This window comes from Strix uralensis, chromosome 25, assembly GCF_047716275.1.
Source record: "Strix uralensis isolate ZFMK-TIS-50842 chromosome 25, bStrUra1, whole genome shotgun sequence".
Lineage (NCBI taxonomy): Eukaryota > Metazoa > Chordata > Aves > Strigiformes > Strigidae > Strix > Strix uralensis.
This window is the reverse complement of record NC_133996.1, coordinates 6,536,317-6,559,191: the sequence shown is the minus strand read 5'-3', so window position 1 is coordinate 6,559,191 and position 22,875 is coordinate 6,536,317. Positions and strand designations below refer to the sequence as shown.

General features: G+C 49.0%; 1 protein-coding gene across 1 annotated transcript in view; it reads left to right on the top strand.

Annotated features, from left to right (window-relative positions):
• Positions 1-22,875, top strand: part of CSMD2 (CUB and Sushi multiple domains 2) — a 306,084-nt gene that overhangs the window by 256,020 nt on the left and 27,189 nt on the right. The window contains 12 exon segments of the mRNA XM_074894313.1: positions 2,868-2,948; positions 3,738-3,851; positions 5,616-5,804; positions 6,527-6,673; positions 7,589-7,777; positions 13,161-13,346; positions 13,646-13,840; positions 15,198-15,371; positions 15,717-15,890; positions 18,582-18,755; positions 19,581-19,769; positions 22,338-22,511. Of these exon segments, the coding sequence (XP_074750414.1) occupies positions 2,868-2,948; positions 3,738-3,851; positions 5,616-5,804; positions 6,527-6,673; positions 7,589-7,777; positions 13,161-13,346; positions 13,646-13,840; positions 15,198-15,371; positions 15,717-15,890; positions 18,582-18,755; positions 19,581-19,769; positions 22,338-22,511 (1,986 nt within the window).

Genomic DNA, 22,875 nt, shown 5'->3' with positions numbered 1-22,875 from the left:
CTGCAAAACACTGTAAGATTTATATTACCAGACAATGGTGTATATATAACAGTTATGCAAAAAATGATGGTTTAGGCAGTTTGGCTCAGAAATGAGCAGTATGTAAACACTGCTGCAGTTCAGCGGATGCTTCCTTTTGTAATATGAATTAGAATACTGTCATTGCTGTGGTTAGAGCCCATCAGCATATGGTGCTGTTCCCTAATCTTGATAGCACTTCATAGTGATGTTTCTTTAGCGTATGGTTTATGTGGGGTAAAAAGCCACTCGCAGGCCTGAGAGGTCTGGAGTTGGTGCTGGTAGGAATTGGTGTAGTCTAGAGGTTGTTTATAACCTGTTAACCAACCCCTTAACCAGCTGGGCACTCTGGCAACTGCTTGGCCTTTTATTAAAGTGTCATTTACTGGCTCGTTGCTCCCTTTATACATGGCGCTTCAGTATAAAACCTAACCTCAAAGATATAAGTGGTTGAGGTGGTTGCCTCCAGGGTGAGGTTCTTCCCTCCACTCCTGCATGTGGTGCCTTGCACACCAAGAAAGTTGTAGGAAAAGGGGGAAAATTTTCACACCAGGCTCAGACAGCGCAGTCAAAGCTTTGTCATCACCCTTTGCGGGATCTACAGCAATGTATATTTTCATTTCTGTGTCTGCATGCTGGCAGATCTAGGACATAGGAGACATCCTCCTTCAGCTTTAAATTGTCTTTTCCCATCGAGTGGTGATCAGCACCGTGTCAGAGAACCGTTGCCCTTTTAAATGCCTGCAAAGAAACGTTTCCTTAGGGTGGAGGAAGGGAAACAAAAGAATGATTCACAGAGCTCCAAGATTCAATAGCATCCCTTGAAAAATGATGATTTTGCACCTATTATTAGATGGGTTAGTTCAGGTGCCAGCGTGAACTGATGTGTGAGCGTGATGGGAAAGGGTTTTATGGCACAGTAACTCAAGGGGGTCCCAGTGTGGTTTCAAGGACGGGATTCTGTTTTGTCCTGGTGAGAACAAATGGATGTGCTGTTGAAAGGAGCTTTACTGGTGCTGTATCACCCATATGCTGAAGCCATCTTAATCACACCTCAGTATTGAAATATGGCCCATTAAGGAGAGATTAATGCTGTAAATGCTGGGTTATCTTTCCACTTCAGTAGATGCTGTCAAGCACTTTTTAAATAGCATTTAATTTAAATTTTTGTTACGGTTTCCTTTCCTTCTCCCCCCACTGTCAAACATCTGTTTAAAAGATTGCAAATAAGTGTGTTCCCTCCTGGGACAGCTCTTTGCTGTGTAGCAGAAGGATTCTTCCCTGCTGTCTCCTGCTCCTCTCTCATCCCACGTGCAGGCTCTCCCGGCCTCTTGGCTCACCCATTCTCTGGGCCACTGTGGTGGTTTGCAGAGAAGGGGCTGACTCCCTGAATTCCAGAGCTGGCTCTTTCCTTTGACCCTGTCCCAGTCGAGCTTAGCTCACTGTAGTAGCATGTGTCGGTGTTTTCCTCCCCCTTGCACACGGGATACGTAAGCCCATCCCTCACATTCACCAGAAGCCCCTGTGTTCCCTCCAGCCCATTCCCCAGACCTCCAAACATCACATTTTTCCACACACCTTTCGGGAAAGTATAATCCTACCCTGGGTTAGGGGGTGAGGACACTGGGGCTAGACAGTGGGGCATCTGTTTCTGTACGTGTGTATTTAAGCATCACCGTAAGCCTCATTAAGGTTGCTGCCAGGACTGCCAGCCTTGCCGCGGTGTGAAGAGTTCGACATCGTGGAGTTAGTAAGAATTAATATTCAGTGGCAGCTTGAGCTCCAGTATCTTAAATTAAAGGGCTGATATAAATTTCAGAGGAAGTTATGCTTGTCCAGGGTCAGGTGCAGGGGGAGCAAAGATGCAGAAAAGTGCTGAGCAAATAGCAGAAAATGTCTTTCATTAATATTCATTTAGCTCCCAGTACCATATTTTCAATTTAACGGTGCTCACAGCTCCTGTGTGTTTATTTTCATAAGCAGCACAGTGCTCCAGCCTTATGCACCCACATGCTTGTAAGCAGTGCATTTGTTTTGCTCAGTGTTAGCTGATCTTTAACATTTGGTGGAAAATTTGCTATTTGCAGTGTATTTGGTCAGGTGCGTGAGCCATAAGGAATTGTTTCTGCTCATCGACTGGATTTCTTCTTCCCGTTTAGCCACGTGGTACCCCTGAAAAAACCCCTAATTGGGCAAAGAGTACGAGGCCTGCCCTGTTTTGCCTTCCGCGAGGCACTGACATCAACCTTGCATAGGTTATGTTGTGAACTGCAAGCTACATATAGGATTTGTAGTTGAAAACAGCACTCCTGGAATTATTTGCAGAAGAAATTACTGAATAATTCCAAGGTAAAAATAAATCAGTGAGTTTTGCGATCTCTGTTCGAGGACGGGTAAGGATGAAATTCTCAGAATAATTATTGGAGTCTGCTTGGTGTTGAAGCAGTCTGAGGCTCTCCCTCTTCTGTGATTCCACTGAGGTCACCGTGATCCTTCTCTTTTGGTATCCGAAAAGGTGCCAACAACGCTTCCTCATGTCAGCGCCCATCAGTCATCCTTCAGTATTCATCCGAACGGACTAACACTGTCTGGGCACCTACATCTCCACAGGCTGTCAAAACTCTGTTTCCTATTAGGTGTAAGAAACTGGAGAAAGCTGCTTTGGGACACAAATACCTGGATCTGTCTCTGTAGGGTTAGGAGCGGGGAGAGGGCTGGTTGTACTTTTGCCGATTCCTTCTACTTGTGGAGAGGGAGGATTTGCTGTGTCTGTTGTGCTTAGCACCGAGATGGCCGTGGCTGCCTTCACCCCCAGCTTAACATCTGCTCCTCTTCCTTTGCTCTTTCAGCCTACCAGCTCTTCAGATGTCAGCCTCCGACCATCGTTCCCAATGCAGAAATTGTCACTGAGAATGAAGAATTTAACATAGGTAACGTCTCCTGGTCCTCTTAGCCCTCCTTCCTGCCTCCCTCAGCTGCTGGGAATGCCCCCACACACACGTGTCGTCACCCCATATCTGGGGTTTCAGGAGGCCTCTTCACGCGTGTAATCGTGTGGCATGGGGAGCTGTGCGTCACCTTGCTCAACACCCAACGTTCACCTGGAGTCAAATCGATCCAAATGTCCTGAGGCTTTTCCTCTCTGTTGGTACAGAAGTGCTCTGGCTTTTGTGAAAGCCCTGAGCTTGTTCAGAAACATTCAGAAATCTTTGCCACAATAACAGTTTTCAGGTGTTTCAAACAAAGTGTTGGGTGAAAGCTTAAAGGCCGTTACTCTTTTTCTGAGAACCTTTCACCCATATCGACTGTGCTTTTTATATTTTTTGCTGTTGTTCACGGTTACATCCACATTTTAAGTGTGTCTGCAACCAGTGAAGTAGCCATCATTTATTTTAAAGCAGCTTTTCTCACTGTCTGCTCTCTTTGAGGGAAGTCTCCACCTGAAATAGCTTGCACAAATCATAATAGTCTCAGCGGCATGACAGCAGTTTATCCCAACTGAGACTCCAGCATGCCTTTGTACGCCTTTTATTTCTGCATCTACTCCTTTTATTTCTGCATCTACTCCTTTTATTTCTGCACAGTCATGCCAGGGCTCGATGGCAGAGGCACAGTCGAGAGGTCTCTGTGCCCCATGGTACCCTCTTCCCACGGCACGGTTCAGCCTTAATGAGTTGATCCTTCTCTTGGGTCAGGATGGTTTCTGTTTCTGTCCGTAGGTGACATAGTGAGGTACAGGTGCCTTCCTGGCTTTACCTTGATTGGAAATGAGATCCTGACCTGCAAACTCGGCACTCACCTCCAGTTTGAAGGACCTCCACCCACTTGTGAAGGTAAAACCAGGGGTGCCCAGTGTAGCAGCCAAAGCTTCTCTACCCAGAGCCTGCTGCGAAACATGGGGGCTTGCTGTGGGAGGGAGCAAGCTGGGTGGCAGCTAGGGGAGGTTTCCTTGCACATACCGCATCTTTGGGGTTAATTCTCAGATCTCCAGGGTCCCAGTAGTGCCAGACCACCCCTTGGGACCTTGTGAGGAGGGTAGCGAGACACCTCTGTGCAGGAAGAGGCTGTTCTCCCGACCCGCCTCGCAGCCTGTCCCGGGGCCATCGCCGTGGTTAGGCTCAGGGAACAACCAGCAAATAACAGAGGGATCTGCTGGGTAACTTATTGCAGCAACTAAATGATAGGGAAAGTTCCTCCACCCCTTGCTGGCTCCAGGGATTTTGCGGGGTCTCCGCACTGCCTGGGGGTTTCCTCGCATCGGGTACCCTGGTTCAGGAAGGCACTCGAAGCTTGTGCTTCCCTGACCAGGGCCTGAGCAGAGGTGGGACACGCCACGTGTCTGACTGTTCACGAAGTCATTCTCGCAGTCACCCAGATGTCTCAGCCTGGGAGGGGGGAGGGACTCTGCGCTGGCAGCTTGCCAGTGATCCACGAACAGCCGACGTGGGCTGCAGCGGAGTGAGCTCCTCCGGCGAGGCAATCCTGCAAGGAACAGCTCCTCTATTAGTGCCACAGAATGTATTACATGGGAGAAAAATGAAAGCCCCGAGCACACTGCGTTGTACACCTTGCTGCTGCTCAGGAGGGATCCCAGAGATGTTTCCGTGCTACCATGTTACCTTATTTATCCTCTGGATTCCTGCTGGTACTTTTGTTCACTCCAGCCGTGATTATTTCATCTCCTTCATTCCCTCCTATCTGAACATTTTTACCATATAATGGGATATTTTTCTATAGCTTTATTCTCTCTGAAATAGCATGGACTGAAGGAGAGAAGGGGAGGTCATTCAATTATTTACTATGGTTGTTAGCCTGGGGGTAAAGGGACTGCTTAAATTACATCTGGCCACCAATTTACAGAGGTCAAAAAATCACTGATGGGATTAAGGATTTGGAAAGAATACGCTGTTCTTTCTGGATAGTTCTGGCTGTTTTCTATTAATACAAGTACAGTGTTTGCACTGGGCTTTAGTGACGATTATGGACAAATAAAGATCCCTTTCTTTTTATGCTTTTTGCTCACTTTGTGTGTTTGCCTCCTCTTCTGGGGTGTTTTTGCTGGTCTTCTATTTAGTGTTTTCAGCTGGATTTAGTATTTCCAGAAGCTGAATGGGATGTAGTGATTAGAGAAAGGAATTAGAGTTCTGATGTCCTAGTTAACAACTCTGTGGGTGACCTGGGATAAGCCTGTAGCTCCACACCTTGTTCTAACCCAGGTAATAAAGTTTCCAGGGATTCCCAGGGAGCGTTTTGTAATGTGAGAACAGTTGCTTGGCCGCAGCGCCATTCATTTTGAAAGAGATGTGAAATGATGCAAGGACAGTTGAAATGGTTTGTTTGCATTGTTGCTTTTTTCCCCTTCCTTTAAATGCTCAGGTTTGCGGAAGCACAGCGTGCTTCGCTCGGAGCCTACATCAGGATTTGGGGGTTCTCTGCGAGCCCCAGGGGTCAGGGTGTGCGGTGGATGTATGTGGCTGGGAGTCGTGCTCTGTCTTGACCTAGCTCATCAGGACAGACCTCCTTGGCCGTGTTTCCTTCCTTCCTCTGCAAAATAGGAAAAATGATTTTCTGTTGTCTCTCCTTCACGTTCCCTGCAGTGCACTGTCCGATGAACGAGGTTATGACCGACTCCACCGGTGTGATCCTCAGCCAGAGCTTCCTGGGAAGTTACCCTCACTTTCAGACCTGTTCTTGGGTGGTGAAGGTAGAGCCTGGGTATAACGTCTCCCTCACCATAGAGTACTTCCTGAGCGAGAAGCAATACGATGAATTTGAAATCTTTGATGGTAAGAGATTCACCAGTTTGACTTGCAATAGCAACCGAGGGGAGAGGAAAGAAACGGCCAAGTTTTCTTCGTTGTTAATCTCTGTTCCCAGAGCACTCTGGGGAGAGCTTTCCACCACTCTGCCTGTAACCTTCTGCTGGATGTTAAGAAAGCTCCTCCTAAGACTTATTGATTTTCTGAATAAGAAAATATCAATAATTTGATTTTTGGATGGATCTACAGTATATTTCAAAGGAGCAGGAGTTAGCAAGCTCCTGGGAGAAATTGTAGCAGAGGTTGCTGGGAAGGGATGAGTTGGGAAGGTGCAGACCAGGTTTTTTCTAGGTCTGTGAGTTCTCATGAGCTGAGAGGGGATCTGTCAATATTGACAGTGAAGCAGCTTTGTAACGAATGCAGAGTACAAGTGCTGTGCTGATGCTCCTGTGGTTGCCCGTTGGGACCTGAGCTGAAGGCATGCTGCCTGGAGCAAAATCCTGGTCTTACTGCGGTCAACTGGGCTTTATTTGCTGTTGGTTTCCCAGGAGCCAGGTGTCTGCACTGGGACTCGTGTTCACAAACAATCCCTGAGCATGAGCTGCTGTTCCTGGACTCTGCAGGAAAGCTCCCGTGCTGCAGTTCCCCAGCGTGCCTGTTCCTCCTCACAAACACGCCCTGGCACGAGGCTCACGAGCGACTCTTTGCGTGTCAGCCCTGATTTCTCCTCGTTGCCTCCTTCCTAACAGGTCCTTCTGGCCAGAGTCCCCTGCTCCTCTCACTGAGTGGGAACTACTCTGCCCCTCTGACAGTCACCAGCAGCGGGAACAAAGTCTATCTCCGTTGGTCCTCTGATCACGCCTACAACAGAAAAGGCTTCAAAATCCGCTACTCTGGTAAGTGCAGCAGAGGCCGGGGACCTCTGCCAAGAACGTGGCCGTGTCTTCAGCCAAGGATCTCCACGAAATTGCTGCAGAGGGGCATAGGCCATCTGTGTCGGCAGAAGCTGCCAAGGCCTGGGAAGGCGCATAGTGCCGGGCTCGGTCTGAGCTGGCGAGGCTGGGCAAGGCAGGTTTCTCTGCAGGAGAAACCTTGAAGCTTTGGCTGGTTTCTCAGCTGCTGTTAAGAATCAGAACCAGAATATAGAACCGTGTGGCTCTGGATGAATGAAACCCATCCCGTGCAATTCACAGTAGACTGCTGTGTTCCTGAATTACTGTGTCCGTGCAATGAGGCCTTTTTGAGATGTTTGAAGACGAACCTCACAAAAGGGAAGAACTTGGTGTGAGAGGCACAACTTACACGTGACTGCTCACGTTACCACCTTGGTGGTAGATTGTTTAAAACACGTTGTGCTCCTGCTCAGGCGTTCTGCCACCGCTCTTGCAGGAGCGGGACCGCGGAGTCGCGGCTGCTTGTTCAGCACAAACCCGCTGCTGGATACTGAGTGTTTGCTGAGAATTCCTTAAAATGAATTACAGTGTTTTGGAACTTAGCAAATCTTAATTAATGGAAGTGATAAAACTGGGTTGGGAACTTGCCAGTATGTCATAAATAAATAATGACTTTACTCAGTAAATGAATTAAGGAATATTTAGTTATCAGAGATTGCTTTTTATTTCTAGAGCTGAGTGAAACTTTGATAGTAGCCCTGCACTCTTTCCCCCTTTGACTTTATATTTATCCATCTCTGTTCCTTGTACAGCCTCAGGTTATGGTAAGCACAGTGTAATTCCTGAGAACAGGAAGGGAATTTGTCTCGATACTGCCCATCCAGGGATTGATCTATTTTCTTCTGCCCTTCTCTCCAGCTCCTTACTGTAGCCTCCCGCAGCCGCCAGCGCACGGGCTGATCCTCAGCCAGACGGGTCTGCACCCCGGCAGCACGGTCCGCTTCGGCTGCGACACGGGCTACCGTCTCGTTGGCCACAGCACCACCACCTGCTCCCAGCACCCTCAGGGCTACTTCCACTGGAACGAAGCGATCCCTCTGTGCCAAGGTGAGAGCAGGCAAACGTATCGTTACGAGGATCTGGGAGGAAGGACTGAGGAAAATGCGGTAAAAATAAAAACCTATTGTAATGCCCCCAATTCCATATTGAGAACAGGCCTGGAGCTGCAGGTGGGCAGTGAGGGGGGTGCTCCTCTTAAGCCCAAGCCCTTGGGAATAGATGAACAAGGAAGGAAAGGAGTAACCATCTGGGAGCAGAGGGTCGTTGGGGAAGGGGAGAAAAAGCCCGTCAGTGCAAAGGCTGCTGTTGTAGAAGAGTTTTAAACTCTCAGTAAAGATACAGCTGAGCCTTGGTTAAGGACAGGAGAAGATATTGGAAGAATCTGGAAGGGCTGGCAGGAGCACGGGTCCCGCTGGGTTTTAGTGACTGGAATTTCCTTTGGTATTTCTGGAAGTGCTCTCGTAGGTCTGCCTGTGCCAACGGGGATGAGAAATTTCTTGGGATTCAGAGGGTGCCCAGTTTCTGTTGGCTTCATGTAGAATTTAGACATATAGTTGTTCTTTCCGCATTTCCTCCTAATTAACCTTAATCTTTATGACATACGATACTTAGCACAGGCTCCTTCAAGGCGTGGGAGCAGAGGGGAGGACAGGGCAGTGTGCCCCAGGGGACTTTACTTCTGCGCTATTTTGCCTTCCTCACTATGTTCCCTTTCTGATTGCACCTTTTTCTCAATCCGCCAATCATCCCTGTTCCTTTGTGTTGATAAAATGCCCATCTTTATTCTGATGAAGCCTTTCAGTGTCTTTGAACATTCATCCATGTTCCAAGGGGACCAAGCACTGGGGATTAATATTGCATTGGCTTCCCTGGAAACTAGCCAGAGAACAGAGACAGCACAAGCAAAATCTCATTGTGGTGTCTGCGTTGTTGTCCAGTCCAAGCTGTAAGGAGAAGCAGGATTATTTAGTGTGGGAGGTACCAAGAGCCTTGAAAAAATCCTTTCCATGCTCCTGAATCACTTAGTCTCTCTGGAAATTGCACAGGGGTGCAAGCACTCCTGCCTCTAAAGGGTGGGGTTGTGCTGGGGGGTGCGTATATCCATCTGGAGCCCTCTCAAGGCAGTATTTATTTAAAGGTGAGCAGAAAGCAGTAAACCAAGACCCTGCTACCCAGTCCCGTTGGCAAGGGGGAGCTGGGAAGCTGGGCACAAGCTCGGACAGTGATTTAGCCTCCATGATAACACAGACGGGGGCAAACGCCGAGTGCTGGAATGAGCAGATGAGCCGCGCAGCAAGACCAGCAGGCACGAGGGGCTGTCATGGCAACTGTGCCTCCCGAATCCTTAGCCCAGCATAAGGAATTTCTCTGATGTACTGTGTGTTTTCTTTCAGGAAAATCATGTAATCAGGAATAGGTATGAAAGCTGCGAAGTCTTTACTGCTCTGGTGTGCTGGAATGCCACCTGAGTCTCATGTTCAGCTCCAAAACGTGTATTTACTTCCAAGAGGTGTAATGGTGTGTGGGGAATGGGTTTTAAACATGGAGAGGGGGAGGAGATAGAGAGAGGATGTGTGAGGAGGTTGGGAGAGGATGTGCTTGGGTGAGGAATCCCCTGACAGCAGCGATCTGAAGCAGAAACAAGTCCCTGGGCCCCAGCTCCCAGGCCACCAGGGAGGGAGTCAGAGCCAGAGTGTCCATGGCTTGTCACTGGTGTGGGGGGGCTCCTGCGGTGTTGCTGAGCACCCCAGGTCTGTGCTGTGTGATGGAGAGGTGTTGGAAGTGGATTTCCCATGGGACCTGCACGAGAAGCACTAAACCCACCCCACAGTGTTCTGGTTCAGCCAAAGGCGTAACATGTCAGGAGCTCCATGGGTGCAACCCGTGGTGCCACTCCATGGCAGTTGCCAACAGAGAGAGAACTTGGGGGCCAATTCATAGCATTTTAGGTAGGCTCCTGCTTCGATTTCCCCTTTGGAGGGGTGTGTGCGTCCCCACTGACCACACAGAGAGCAGCTTGGTCAGGATTGGGGTGCTGGGTGCCCCTCTGGAAGAGCCTCTCCAGCAAGGAGGAGAGCTTGCTGGTCACATTAGACCCTGAAATAGCCCCTTTGGGAAAATCACCTCCTCTTTCTGCTTCCCCATATTTAATCAGGAATCTTAATACTGGCCCACGGTTATCAAGTGCCTGGAGATGGATGCAGGAGGTGAGTGAGTGGCAGCGAGCCGGAGCTGTAGGAGAATTCATGGCAGAGCAGCTCCCCCCCCTGGCCTCGAGCAGCTGATAGCCAGGGCTGGCTCCGCTCTTCTCGCCCACTTCAGCTACATAAAATCCTGTGTCCTTTTGTTTTTTTTTCACGTTGCTCTCAAAGCCAACTGGCAACCTTTTGTTTTGGGCTGTACTCAATTTCTCATCCTTTCTGGTGGCCAGGACCGCATGGCAGAGGTTTGGGAACTCAATCCATAACACTGCATAAATTGCTCGCACAATCAGCTGTGTCAGGAGGAGGGGAACTGGGGTGCCTGTAAACATGGTCTAGTTAACAAATGACATTTCCCATAGCTCTTTTCTGCCAGCACATAATCCTCTTCCTCTTCCCGATCCCCTCTGAATAATCTTTACTACGTGCTCCGTCCTAGCTGACATTTATGGAAGCAGCAGAGAATATTCTGCAGAGAACAGTCTTGCGTTGGCACAATGGGGGAGAACACAAGATGATCTAATATGCCTTTTCTGTCTCTGCTGCCTATTTTTAAGCTGCTTTGTTGTTGGAATCCCAGCTGCAGATTTGCTTTCACAGCCTCTGTCCCTTTTGCTAGCACATCATCTTCCGGCAGACAGAGTTGTTGTAGCTCTGAACCCCCATAAGTGCTCATTCTCCCTCTTCCCTGGACCACGCTCTCCACGGGTCTCTCCAAGCCCAATGCTGGTTTGCTTCTCCCTGGAACAACTCCTCTCTTTTGTCATCTCTGATTCTGGTGATTGTGGTACCCACAATTTGAGCCTCAGAAATGCTCTTTGGAGCAGATGGCAAGTTTATTGCCACCCCAAAAATCAAGCTTCTCTGCTTCATGCAGAGCTCTGTGAATAAAAACTTCCGAACACCACATGCTGCTCAAGGATGCTGCAGGGTTTGCAGGGAAGGAGGGATCCTGCCGTCAGGTGCAGGGCACCAGAGCCCGCTCGGTGCAGCAGAGGTCACAGCCCCAGTTGGTTTTCCCTGTGAGGTTATTCTTCATGTTGTAGCCCAGCCATCCTCAGGTGAAGAGGGTTACTTTTTTTACTATTTTTGGTGGCTTAATGACTTTTCAGTTACCTGCATCAGGCCCAGAAGTGCTGTATTATTGCTGACTTTTGTATCGGGGCACGGCTTATGCAACAGAAAGGCTCTGAACGATCAAACTCTTGAGAGGCAGGAGGAGGGAGCTTGCTGGGAGGCAGGACTAGGCAGCAGCAAGTCATCCTTCCCTCATGAAGAGAAACAAAGGCACGTGGCAGCTCAGCCTCAGTGACCTGGAGCAAAGCTGGCCCTGCTCTCCCCTCACGCCCAGGGTCCCTCCCTGTCAGTCTCTCTGCCTCAGTTTCCTGGTGGCAAATAGAAGTGATGAATTTTGGCGAAGCATCAGGCTGCAGAAGAGGATTGAAGAGAAAGGAGAAGGCTTTGCTGGGGACAGTGACATGGGAAGGGGGAGTCAGCTTTCTCAGCAGCCTGTTTGGTTGGATGCAATATCAGAAAGTAATAATAAAACTGCCGGGTGGAAGTGAAAGGGTAGGACTTTCCAGGTCCCCTCTTCTTTGCCTCGGAGTGAAATTGGTATTCAGCGTGGCTGCTTGTCTAGACACCCAGCCTTGTAGAGAGATTCGCCAAGCTCCTTAGCTCGATGAAGTGACATACATGTGATTATCATTTCAACCAGGGATATGCCTGATCGTGCTAATACGAGCCTGCTGAATTACTCACACCTATTAGCAACACCAGCATCTGCAAGGTGCTGTGTAATTCTGCTCCAGGCTGGGGTTCTGGCCGACTCATGTAGCAGTTGTGGGATAAAAACATCTTGGACCTGGAGTGGTAGAAAGTTCCAGTGGTTGTGCTGATGCTGTACACAGTAAGCTTGGTCTCTCCTATTCAGTGCTCAGTGGGGTCCATGTCACCAGAAGGTGACTTTTCTAAGGTTGCTGATTTTCTAGCTCTTGTTTGTGTGCAAAGGGAATAACAGGAAGGTGAATGTGTGGTGAAGTATCAGCATGTGCTCAGGAGACGTAGGGTCAGCCTCCCGTTCATGCGTTAGCTGAGTGGGAGCAGCTCAGGCTACTCCAGGATGGAATGGATTTCCTTTAGAGCATTTTAAAAACGCAGACAATTGTTTGGGTTAGGTGCTGGCCTCCAGATGAGTTCTTCTTGCAGGCTGTGCTCAGCCCGGTGCCCCACAGAGGCTGTTGGCAGCCCCCCTGGCTGGCAGCAACACCTTTACGAGTGCCCTTGGGCACCCCGTGCCTGCCCAGACGGGTGGGCTGTGCATCTCCAGCCCGAGAGAGGTGGGCTTCCCCCAGTGTCGAGACTCAGAGAGGGGTGGGAACCCGCGTGGTGGTTTTGGAGGCAGCTCTGGGTTTGGTTTCCCAGCTCTTCTGAATTCTGATAGAGGAAAAAAAAAAGATTTGAGTGACAGACTCCCAGTGCTGGTTTTCCCAGCGGTGGGGAAGAGGGGAAGAGGGCTTGTCATCTCTTGCAAAACTCTTGCAGCATAAATGAGCGTGATTCTGGTCTGTCTGTATTTGACTGTTGCTCATCTTTCTGTGACCTGCCTGTCCCCTTTCTGCCCTGTTTGGCTGCTCTCCTGGCCTCAGAACTGAGGATCTCAGCAGGAGTGGTGCAGAGCATCATCTCCGAAATGCTGCCATCTTGAGCAGCCGTTTGGCATTGAGCCTGTTTATCAGTTTTTTCCCTGAATTTCCCCCCTTACCTTCCCAGCCATAATGCTAAATTTAGCCTTCCTTCTGCCACAACATAATTATACAATTTGCTGCCTTATGTAATCCAGAAGTGCTGTTGGAAGGGGGTTTCAGGTTGTGGCTGCTGTGAGATGTAAATACAAAACATTATTGCTGTCTGATCCTTTATCTCTCTGTGAAAACTTTTGAATACTGTGTTGATGTATTTTGACTATAGAAAGTATGAGCCAGAGCCTTTTCCAGTAGAAATTGGTATTCAGCATTGGCTTTGCTGTTAACCACACTGATACACAGGAGTTGAAAATCTGATCCTCAGTGAAAGTGGGCATTCATTGCAGCTTCTGGGGTTCAACAAGGGGCTGGAGCGTTCGTAAATAGGAGAGCTTTGGATCTGGGCTTGCAGCTCACCACAAATCCATGATAAAATTGGAAGCTGACTGATTTCTCGGCTGTGTTTTTTCCTCTCCTCGTTCCCAGCTCTCTCCTGTGGAGTTCCCAGAGCCCCAGAGAACGGTGTTGTCTTTGGCAAGGAGTACACAGTGGGTACAAAAGCCGTGTACCATTGCAACCAGGGCTTCCAGCTGCAGCCCAGGGAGGAGCCCAGCGCCGAGTGCCTGCAGGCAGGGCAGTGGAGTAACGGCAACCAGCCCCCGCAGTGCGTGGGTGAGTGCGTGGTCCCACCGGGAGTCGTGGGAGCCCTTTCAGTGATGTCTCCCAGCTCGAGCACGGGCAGCTTTGCCTCCCAGCTGCAGCCTTTAGGACACAGGGGTTCTGATCCTGCATAACTTGGGTCTGATGTCCCCTCTCACGGTGTCTTGGTTTCCCACCTGTAAAACAGAGCTGTTAATACAGGCCCCCTTGTTAAAAAGCCAACACGCTTGCTGAAGTGTCCTGGAGTTAAACACCTGTTAACGTCTTTTTCTCTCATTTCTTTTCCCTGACATGCCACATCTGGTTTTCAGCTGTCAGCTGCCCCGATATCAACAGCATTGCCGTTGAGCACGGTCGGTGGCGGCTGACCTACGAGATCCAGTACCACTACAACGCCCAGCTAATGCTCATCTGTGACCCTGGGTACTACTACACAGGCCAGCGGGTCATCAAGTGCCAAGCCAACGGGAAGTGGAGCATCGGTGAACCCATGCCGACCTGTAAAAGTAAGAGCAGTGAAGCTCAGGAGCCGCGCCGGGACAGGCCAGCTTCACAGCCTGTCTCGCAGGGGACGGGGTTCCTGTTTTCCCTTCGCTGGGTGTGCAAGCTCTGCTGCTGGCATGCAAACACACCACGGCCCTGGCTGCTCTTGGCAGCATCAGAGAGTGTGGCTGCAGAGCTGCTCTGGTAGACAAGAGCTTGGATGCAGGGAGAGGTCATCTGTTGATCTGATTCTTGGTTTAATCTAAACAGTTCTGCGAGAACTCAAGCACATTAGCTCATCTGCTGCTGTCGGGTCCCGGTGGCTTAGCTGTCGCTGGTGCCAGATGCTCTGAAGTTTGCTTTTAAGAAAGAAAATAAAAAACTGATTTACAACCTAACCTCTTCCAATTTTATGCAAATGCCAAGTTTACAAGGGTAACAGTGTCACCTGTAAATCAAAAACACTCTTGGTAAATAAGCAGCTCGCTCTGTTGTTCTGACATGACTTCTGTGCTTTGGATCTTTCCTTTATTGGGGTTTTTTCCTAAGTACAGACAGAAAAACTCCTTCAGAATGGCAGCTTTCCCTTTCCTCCTGCCTCCCTTTGTTTCTAGAGATGCAACTGCCGACTTGGGTGACAGATGTACTCTTCAGCCAGATCCGGGAGCACGAGCCAGGCCTCGTTTTATTTCTTCAGCGTTATTGACACCTAAATTCAAATGATAGGATCTTGGCAATGCACTAAGGTCAGAAGCACCCAGCGTGAGTCTCCTGATTTCTCGCTGAGTGTGAAAGCTCCAGAGGGTTTGCAGATCTTTAAGGAAGATAAAATAAAGAGCTGAAGTTTGTGGCTGGGAGCTGTGTTTGCGTGGGCTCCTGCCCAGGCTCCAGCGGCTCCCTGCAAACCAGGCCTGCAGCTGGGGATCTTCCAGGGCTCTGACCTTTAGACATCAGCTCTGTCCTGAGAGTCACAGTGTGAGAAAGAGCTGGTTGTCACTTTCTGATTGGAAATCTTGTGCCATTTGGTGGCTTTTCTGGAAGTCAGGCTTCCCAGCCGTAACTAGAAATGGGTTAATAATAGAAATATTCCTGTGTTAAAAACTTCTTGTGTGAAAAACTTCCGTAGTTTCTTCCTAGCCAGTCTTATCTTTAGTACTTCCCTCGTGTCCTGAAGCATCGGTATTAATAGAACTTGTATTTGTCACCTTGTGTAACACAACTCTGAATTGTTGTTATTATCCATGTAACTATTTAATAATCTTTCCTCCTCATTCCTGACTTTGATAATAACTTGTGGTGGTGAGCGTCACTGAGTGCATTTCTTTAAAAAACAGAGCTCCCTGCCTGTTCTCGCTTACTGTACTTTGGGATCTCTTCTAGTTATCTCCTGCGGGGACCTGCCGACTCCGCCAAACGGGAACAAGATCGGCACGCTGACCAGCTACGGGGCCACAGCCATCTTCTCCTGCAACACTGGCTACACCCTGGTGGGGTCCCGTGTGCGGGAGTGCATGGCCAATGGGCTCTGGAGTGGAGCAGAAGTGAGGTGTCTGGGTAAGTGTGGAGCTGGGAACGCGTGATGGTTGTTGGGAAGGAGTCCTCCTTGCCTTTCAGGAGGGAGTAGGAATTTTAGATACTGATTCAAGAAAGAACCCAAGCGAGGACTCGGCGCTCGGGTTTTAAGTAGCTATAAAAAGGAAGCAGACTTCGATTCCGTACTGCTCAGTAGGTGTGAGGTGTTTTGAGACTGGAGAGCTTTGACAGCGATATGTTGTTTTTCCTGCCGCTCTGGTTTTATTTATGACTGTGGGGTCTCGAGTGCAGACCCACCCAGAGAGGCAGGGCGGCGTGTGGTGCCGTCGGGAGCTCTCGGTGATTCTCCCTGTCCCCCTCCTGCAGCGGGGCACTGCGGTGTTCCCAGTCCCATCGTCAACGGGCAGATCAACGGGGAGAACTACAACTACCGCGGCAGCGTGGTTTATCAGTGCAACCCCGGCTTCCGCCTCATCGGGATGTCGGTGCGGATCTGCCAGCAGGACCACCGCTGGTCCGGGAAGACGCCTGTCTGTGTGCGTAAGTATGTTGTCAGATTTCTTTAGCCCTGGTGACGGTCAGAGGACGAGAGCACATGTACAGACCCGTGTTCAGAGTTCACGCACCCGGGTGCTCTGCACGCGCGCGGTGAGCGTGCTGCACGGGCGTCCCCGGGGTTCACGCAGGAGACAGCTGAGGAGTGACAGCGCTGCAGTTTTGGCTGCTTTGCTTCTTCCCTCTGCTTTGCGAATTCTGTCAGTCGGTGGTGGTTTTCATACGCTGGCTTTCTAATGGATGAGCCCAGCTGAAGATGCAGTTTGTGAGCAGAGCAGCCTCTGTCAGGATGCGGGGAGGTGGGAGGCAGACACTGCCCCGCCAAGGACACCACAGTCTTTGAGACCCGTGCTCTGTGCCAGAGGAAAGTCAGTCTCTCTCCTCCTCTGATCCACGTTCACAAGTCACCTTGTACAACCTGCTCATTTATCTTTCCATTAAGTCAGCTAATTAAGTAAGTCTCTAGAGCTCTAAGGTGTTAATAAGTTTAAGCATCTTCTTATCAGCGGACAGTGCAATCCATGTATTTCATATCATGATTCTCCAGTTGTTTGCTTCCAATCTCTCCTGTCTGGTTTAGAGCTTTATGTGCTAAGGCACAATAATAACAACAAGATACGAAGTAAGGAATGACCTGTAAAACAATATGCAGATTCCAGCCCAAAAACAAGAAACAGACTTAAGTTGTCAAGGTTAGCAGTGACTTCAAAACTGGGAGGATGTCTGTGATTCTGCATGAGCTTTTTAGGAAAAGAATTACTGGAAAGGCTGCCTCTGGGTCTGTAGGTAGGTTTGAATTACCCTCGTGTCTGAGGGTGCTCTGTTGAAAAAGTTTTAATTCACTTTTACCTGCCAAGTGTATACATACTAACCTTGGATCAGGAAATCATGTTGATAGAGGTCCTCCTGCTGTCAGGCAGATTTATGGAAATGCAGGATTTTCTAAACATCCATTTTCATGGCTCATCTTGTTTCTTTTGGGAGGGACCAAACCCATTAGAACAAAGCAGACAAACATTGCTTGTCTGTATCTGCCTTCTGACTACTGAACCAGTATAGGGCTGGGTCCTGTGCAGCACCTTTATTTGGCTCTGCTTTGTGCCAGCTTCTGACTCTGGTGCCTGAAAGCCCACCACGGTTTTGTGCAGAGATCTGTAAAGGTGTCTGGTGCAGAAGTTGGCCTTGAAGTTATTACACCGTTAGGCCTTATGGATAACATAAATTGAACGTCGTTAAAGCAAAGCACTGTTGGACTCTGAAATTAGATGCCTTGAGGCTTTATTGCTTCTGAAGAAGCTTAGGGCACTGTGTGTGTTAGCACATTATAATTTCCTATTGTCTTGATATTTTCTCTTTAAACCTGCTCAGTTGCTTCCTCTGTGTGAATGGGTCTTTTTGATCCATGCCAACTGTGGGGAGCCTTTTTTTTTTTTTTCCAGGACAGAATCCATCACCTGTTTCAAAACATGTATAATCATATTCAGAAGTACCTCAGAGAATCTGACATCTGCTTCCTCCAGCACTGAAAGGCTATCTTGCCTCATATTTTCTAGACCTGTGCCTGTCACCAGCTTGCATAAGGAATAAATTCCCATCCCTGTGGTATAGTCCAGCCCTGGCAGTCAAATGTGTTATGGATCTTTTGTGGGAATTTCATCTTCCCCTCTAGCTTCTGGCTCTGGCAGCTGTACTGCTAAACTGCTGGACTTTTACTGATGGACCATTACCCTGTTTCGGTGTGACAGTAATCAATATGGCTTTGTCCTCAGCTGTCAGAAGATGTCGCATTCCTTAAGCAGCCAAAAATCTCAGTGTGGTGTATCCTGACATTTCTTTTGCGCAGCAGAACTCACTGCTGTGCTCGAAGCAAAGGTCTCCAGGCTTTGTTCAGGGCGGGGGCTGTGTTCTCCCTGTGTCACCCCCCTCCGCCGAGGTGCCAGCAGAGTGGCCCAGGCAAAAGAACTTTGAATTTCGGTGTTGTGTGTGCTTAGTGCTGCTCCAGCCTTTGCCTCTGCACCTTCCCTGGGCGTTGTCGGAACAGCTGAGACCCTTCAGCCCTTTACTTCAGTGCTGGCCCAAGTTAACATCAGCCACAGGAACAAGAACTACACAAAAATCCCCATTTCAGGGATTGAGAAATAAAGGTTTTTCCCCAGAGGTTTCCAAACTTAAAGCAGGAAGTTTTAAGCTTTCTAGGCTATATGCTAGAAACCTGATTTTTCTCGTATTTTTTTCCTCTCTTTTAACTATTCCTCCAGGTGTAACTTTATACTGCAGTGAGCATACATCTGACTTACACCAGGGAGAGAGAGGAAAACATCAGGTTTCACGACTGTGTGTGTGATGCCCAGGGTAATGTAAGGCAATAGATTAATAGCAGTAGCTGGGATTTTTGAAGAGGAGCTCTAGGGATTTACGGTGTAAGTCAGTAGGATGCTGGCACTCAGCTGCTTAGAGCGGTTCAGAGAATTTCTTATGCCAGTAAAATGAACAAAAGTACCATGCTCTCAACTTGATTCAGTATTTCAACAGAGCTGGCCCCAAATCTTTGAAGTCAGTGTGGGTTTCAGGGTTGATGTGGAGGGTTTTTATCGTCTCCTTCCTTGGGAACTTTTTCCAGTGGATAATCCGCTTTCTTCCAGGCAAAAAAGTAACATCTCCAATTTCTAATTGTAGCTATCACTTGCGGCCACCCTGGCAACCCCGCCAACGGCTTGACCCAAGGGAGTCAGTTCAACCTGAACGATGTGGCCAAGTTCGTGTGCAACACCGGGTACCGCCTGGAAGGAGCTTCGCAGTCCCAGTGCCTGGCCAACGGCCAGTGGAGCAGCACCCTGCCCGCCTGCCGCGGTGAGTCGTCTGCCTCCACCCTGCTCCGGCCAAATCGGACTCGTCTGCGCCTTCCTCCTTGGGTTCCTAAAACCCTGCTTGATGCTGTCATAAAGTCACATAAACCAAATCTTGCGGTTCCTCAGGAAACGTGCAAGTGATGTTTGAGCTGCGAGGGCTGTGTAAATCTCATGCAACAAACCTTGGCCTTCACTCAGAGCTGTTAATGGACCCTGCCCAGCCCTGCATCCTCCAAGACGTTGAAGTGTGTGTTGTAAGTGGGGAGGACACAAGGAAATACCAGACCAGACCCTTAGCAGAGGTCATCCTGGTAACCTTAGACTAGTTTACTCAAAGCAAATGCCACGGTCTTTGTGCAGAGCCCTTTCTCCTTCTGGGCTTCCCTACTTCCATTGGTATTAGCCCTCAAGTTCACTTATCAAGTTCCCTCCCCTCGTGCACTCCCTCCCTCTGTCCTCCCTTAATCCAGTATCTCTGTCGATACTGTTGCTGTGTTGGTCAAGAAATTGGTTATTTTCAACTGACTAATGTAAGTCCTGTTTGGGGCCAGAGAGCAAGGCTCTGCTGCTGAGCCTCGCATGGCAGGGCGAGAGCCTGCAGGATTGCCTCTGCTCTCTCTTTTTTCCTTTTAATAAGGATTTTTTTTCTATTTCTGCCCTAAAGAATCTTTCAAAAAAAAAAAAAAAGACTGAAAAAACCAACCCCTTAAATTGTGGAATATGTGACTTGCCATTTTTTCCCCTTTCCCTGCTCATTTTTGGAGAATCCTTTGTTCTTTGTTACACCCTTTGTTTTTGTTTTTTTTTTGTTGTTGTTTGTTTGCAGTTGTAAACTGTACTGACCCCGGGCACCTGGAAAACAGCATCCGTCAAGTGCAGCCGAGTGGTCCTCACAGATTCAGCTTTGGAACAACTGTCTCATATCAGTGCAGCCATGGATATTACTTATTGGGTACACATGTCCTTACCTGTCAGGGGGATGGCACTTGGGACCGTGCCCTCCCACAGTGTCTTTGTAAGTTCTTCAGAATAATACCCATCCACCACAGGCTTTCATCCCATGTAGTTCTCTGTTGCTTAGCTGAATGGTTGTGTAAAAAGTCTGGATCCAAAGCCCTTTGTAATCCATGGGGATTGTTCCATCAGTTTTGCAGGCTTCTGGATCCTGCCTACAGAGGAAAATATGTGGTCTGAGGAGAGAAAATCCTGTTAGACAGGGATGGTTTCCCTCTGCAGGGGAAGGCAGCTCCCACTGAGTTTTACTGGTTCCTTGCAGCTCCAGCAAAAGTCTTGCAGGTGGAGAAGGGCAGCAGAGCTTCTGCAGCACCAGGTCTTCAGAGGAAGCAGTGCGCAATTAGCCTGGCTGAGGGCAGAGCATGTTTAGCACCGCTCAGGCATGGCTGTTTCCTTACACCCACTCATCCCCGCGGCTTTCGGCGAGGGAAATGAGAGTGCGACGGTGAAATAAATGCAGCCTTTGTTGTGCTGTGACTCAGGTGCTAAAAAGAATTTGCTTCCTGACCCTTGTTCTATGTTTTTCCCCCTTACAGTGTGCTGACCCTTTGCGCTGTTGTGGTTTGCAGGGAGACTTGGGAGGTTCTGGGTGATGGTTTGGCTTGAGGGGTAGTTCCAGGAGCACAGAATGACACCAAATACTCGCAGCGGTCTCGTGCTGTAGCAGTAATAGCTCGGCCAGGAGATGTGTGTGAAATTGTGTGAAAGGTGTCGGTGGTGCCGTCCCGATCTGACACTGGGGGAACCAAAGTCCGACGTGTATTTGGAGTTGACGTAGGGCTGCCCGGTGAGCTGGTGGCAGAGGCAGGAGCAGATCCCTTGCAGACCTACCCCCAGCACAACTAGTACGTCCTTTTGGGGACTAAAGCAGCTGCGACCTCATTACCTGGTGTAACGAATCGCTAAAGCAGTCAGAAATGGAGCTCTTAAGTTTGAGTCAGCTTAGCTGTTCCAAAGCCATGATTGTTTCTTTATTTCTTGTGTTATCCTTCCACACCTAGTCATACAAAGTAGGTTTTGGCACATTTTCCCTTCCTTTTGTTAGCAGCATGCCACCTTCTCGCATTTGCAGCACCTGTACAGGCCGTGGGGAATTGACAAGTGATAACTGCGTGTTACCGCAGCCGCAGGGGCTCCGAGAGGGTAGTTCCCTTTTAAAACCTGGGAGCTGAATATCTCAGTCCACAGCTTTCCAGCTAAGTAAAAGGCATCTCCTTCCTTAAAATGTTGAGCATCCATTGACTTGGAGGATTTGTGGGCATTCCCAAAACTTTGAAATCTCAGGTCAGTTTTACAACTGATTATCTGGATTCGTGGGCTTAGTTTAAAGGAAAAAAAGTACCATTTTTCATGTCTTTGTTTTCTGTGCGTGTAACTTAAAATGTGCTCAGTGCTGAAACCCATACCCCTTTAAAGTGTTTATAGTTGAGTACCTAAAATCACTAGGCACTTTATAAACATAAATTAAGAAGGTTGATGCCAGACAAGCTTGGGTTGCAAATGTTGTTTCATGCCTGTTTCTGAGGAGGGAGTAAACCAGAGTTGATCCCCTTTTGGGGGGTGGGAAAGCGAGTCCAGTAAGCACAATACACGGGAGCAGAGCCTAATGCATCAGAAGAAACAGTCTTCACACTGTGTACATAAATCCTTTAAAAACCTCAGTACCGCCACAGGTTTTAAGCTTAGCTGATTCTGCTGGAGTATCTGTTATTAAATTGTTAGTTACAGTGTGAGTTTAAGTATTAGCTATCAAACCCATTTCCTTGCAAAGCGTCCTTGGTTTTAGTCACAGCTCTGCACCAGTATATTTCAACGCCCACGTGCCCAAACATATGCATGCTCTCCTTTTTATTGAAGCATACATCATGTTTTCTACCTAATGCCAGTATTGGTATTTTTAGACTCTAGCAGAGGGAGATAAGATATCCGTTACGGACGCTTTCCTTCAGAAAGCGAGTGGTGCGTGGTCTTTACGCTGAGCATCCTCAGCCAAACCTGTCTAATAGCCCCTAGATCTGTCAGTGTATTTGTCAACAGTCTCCGCTCTGATTGCTAAGCTAAAGTAAACCTATTAATTATTGTTAGTGGTGGTTTTTTACTAGTAACGGTCGAGTGAGCAGTGCTCGGAATCTGCCAGGATAATTTGCTCAGGTATGACACGGCATCGATTGCAGCTCTGTGTCACAGGACCTGGCGCTGCCAGGGGTGGGTGAGGGTGTGCGTGGCAATATTCATGTTTAAAAAGGGGTGAGTTTTCCAAGGAACCTGCAAAATGCCTGTCAGTGTCCAGACTAGGCATTTATGCACAAACCCTTGGCAGTTCTAACCAGATGAGCTCATGTCCCCCAGAAGGAGACTGATGCATGGTCTGTTAAGCCACACCTGCCCCGTGGCATGAGCCGACGGGCGTTTGGTGGGCTCTGGGGTGGACGAGTGGGTTTAAGCTGCCACGGTCCCCTGCAGCAACCTCAAACATGCAGTATGGCCCTGTGAACCTGCTGCATCTGCCCTCAAACGAGCATCCCAGGCGGTTCCCTGTGGGTGAAACTGTTGCATCTGTCTCTTGCAGTGGTCTCGTGTGGCCACCCTGGCTCCCCGCCCCACGCTCAGATCGTGGGTGACAAATACACGGTCGGCTCCGTGGTCCGGTACAGCTGCCTGGGGAAGCGGACTCTGATCGGCAACTCCACTCGCATGTGCCAGCTGGACGGGCGCTGGAGCGGCTCCCTGCCGCACTGCTCAGGTGAGGAGGGCTCCGGGAGGAAGGGGACGGGCCACTCCCGCCCTCCACTGCCCCTTTTCATCCTGCGAGGGGGCGACCTGATGGGCTTTGTGCTGGGTTTCCCCACTTTCTATAGAGGGAGGTTGTGGAAGACTGAAAATCACTGTGTCTCAGCTTATCCAGTCTCCTGCAACTTGGATGATAAGCACTGGCAGAGAGTAAACCACTCGGCTTGCAAGATGAGAAATAAATCACTGCAGCAAATGTTTGTGGTAGGAGGTGTACTGCAGCCTGCTGCTTTACAGTTTTCTCCATGAAGCATCTGTACAGGATGAACGTGTCTTATGCAAAATCAGGTCGTTGCATCCTCTCTGTGGCATCTGAC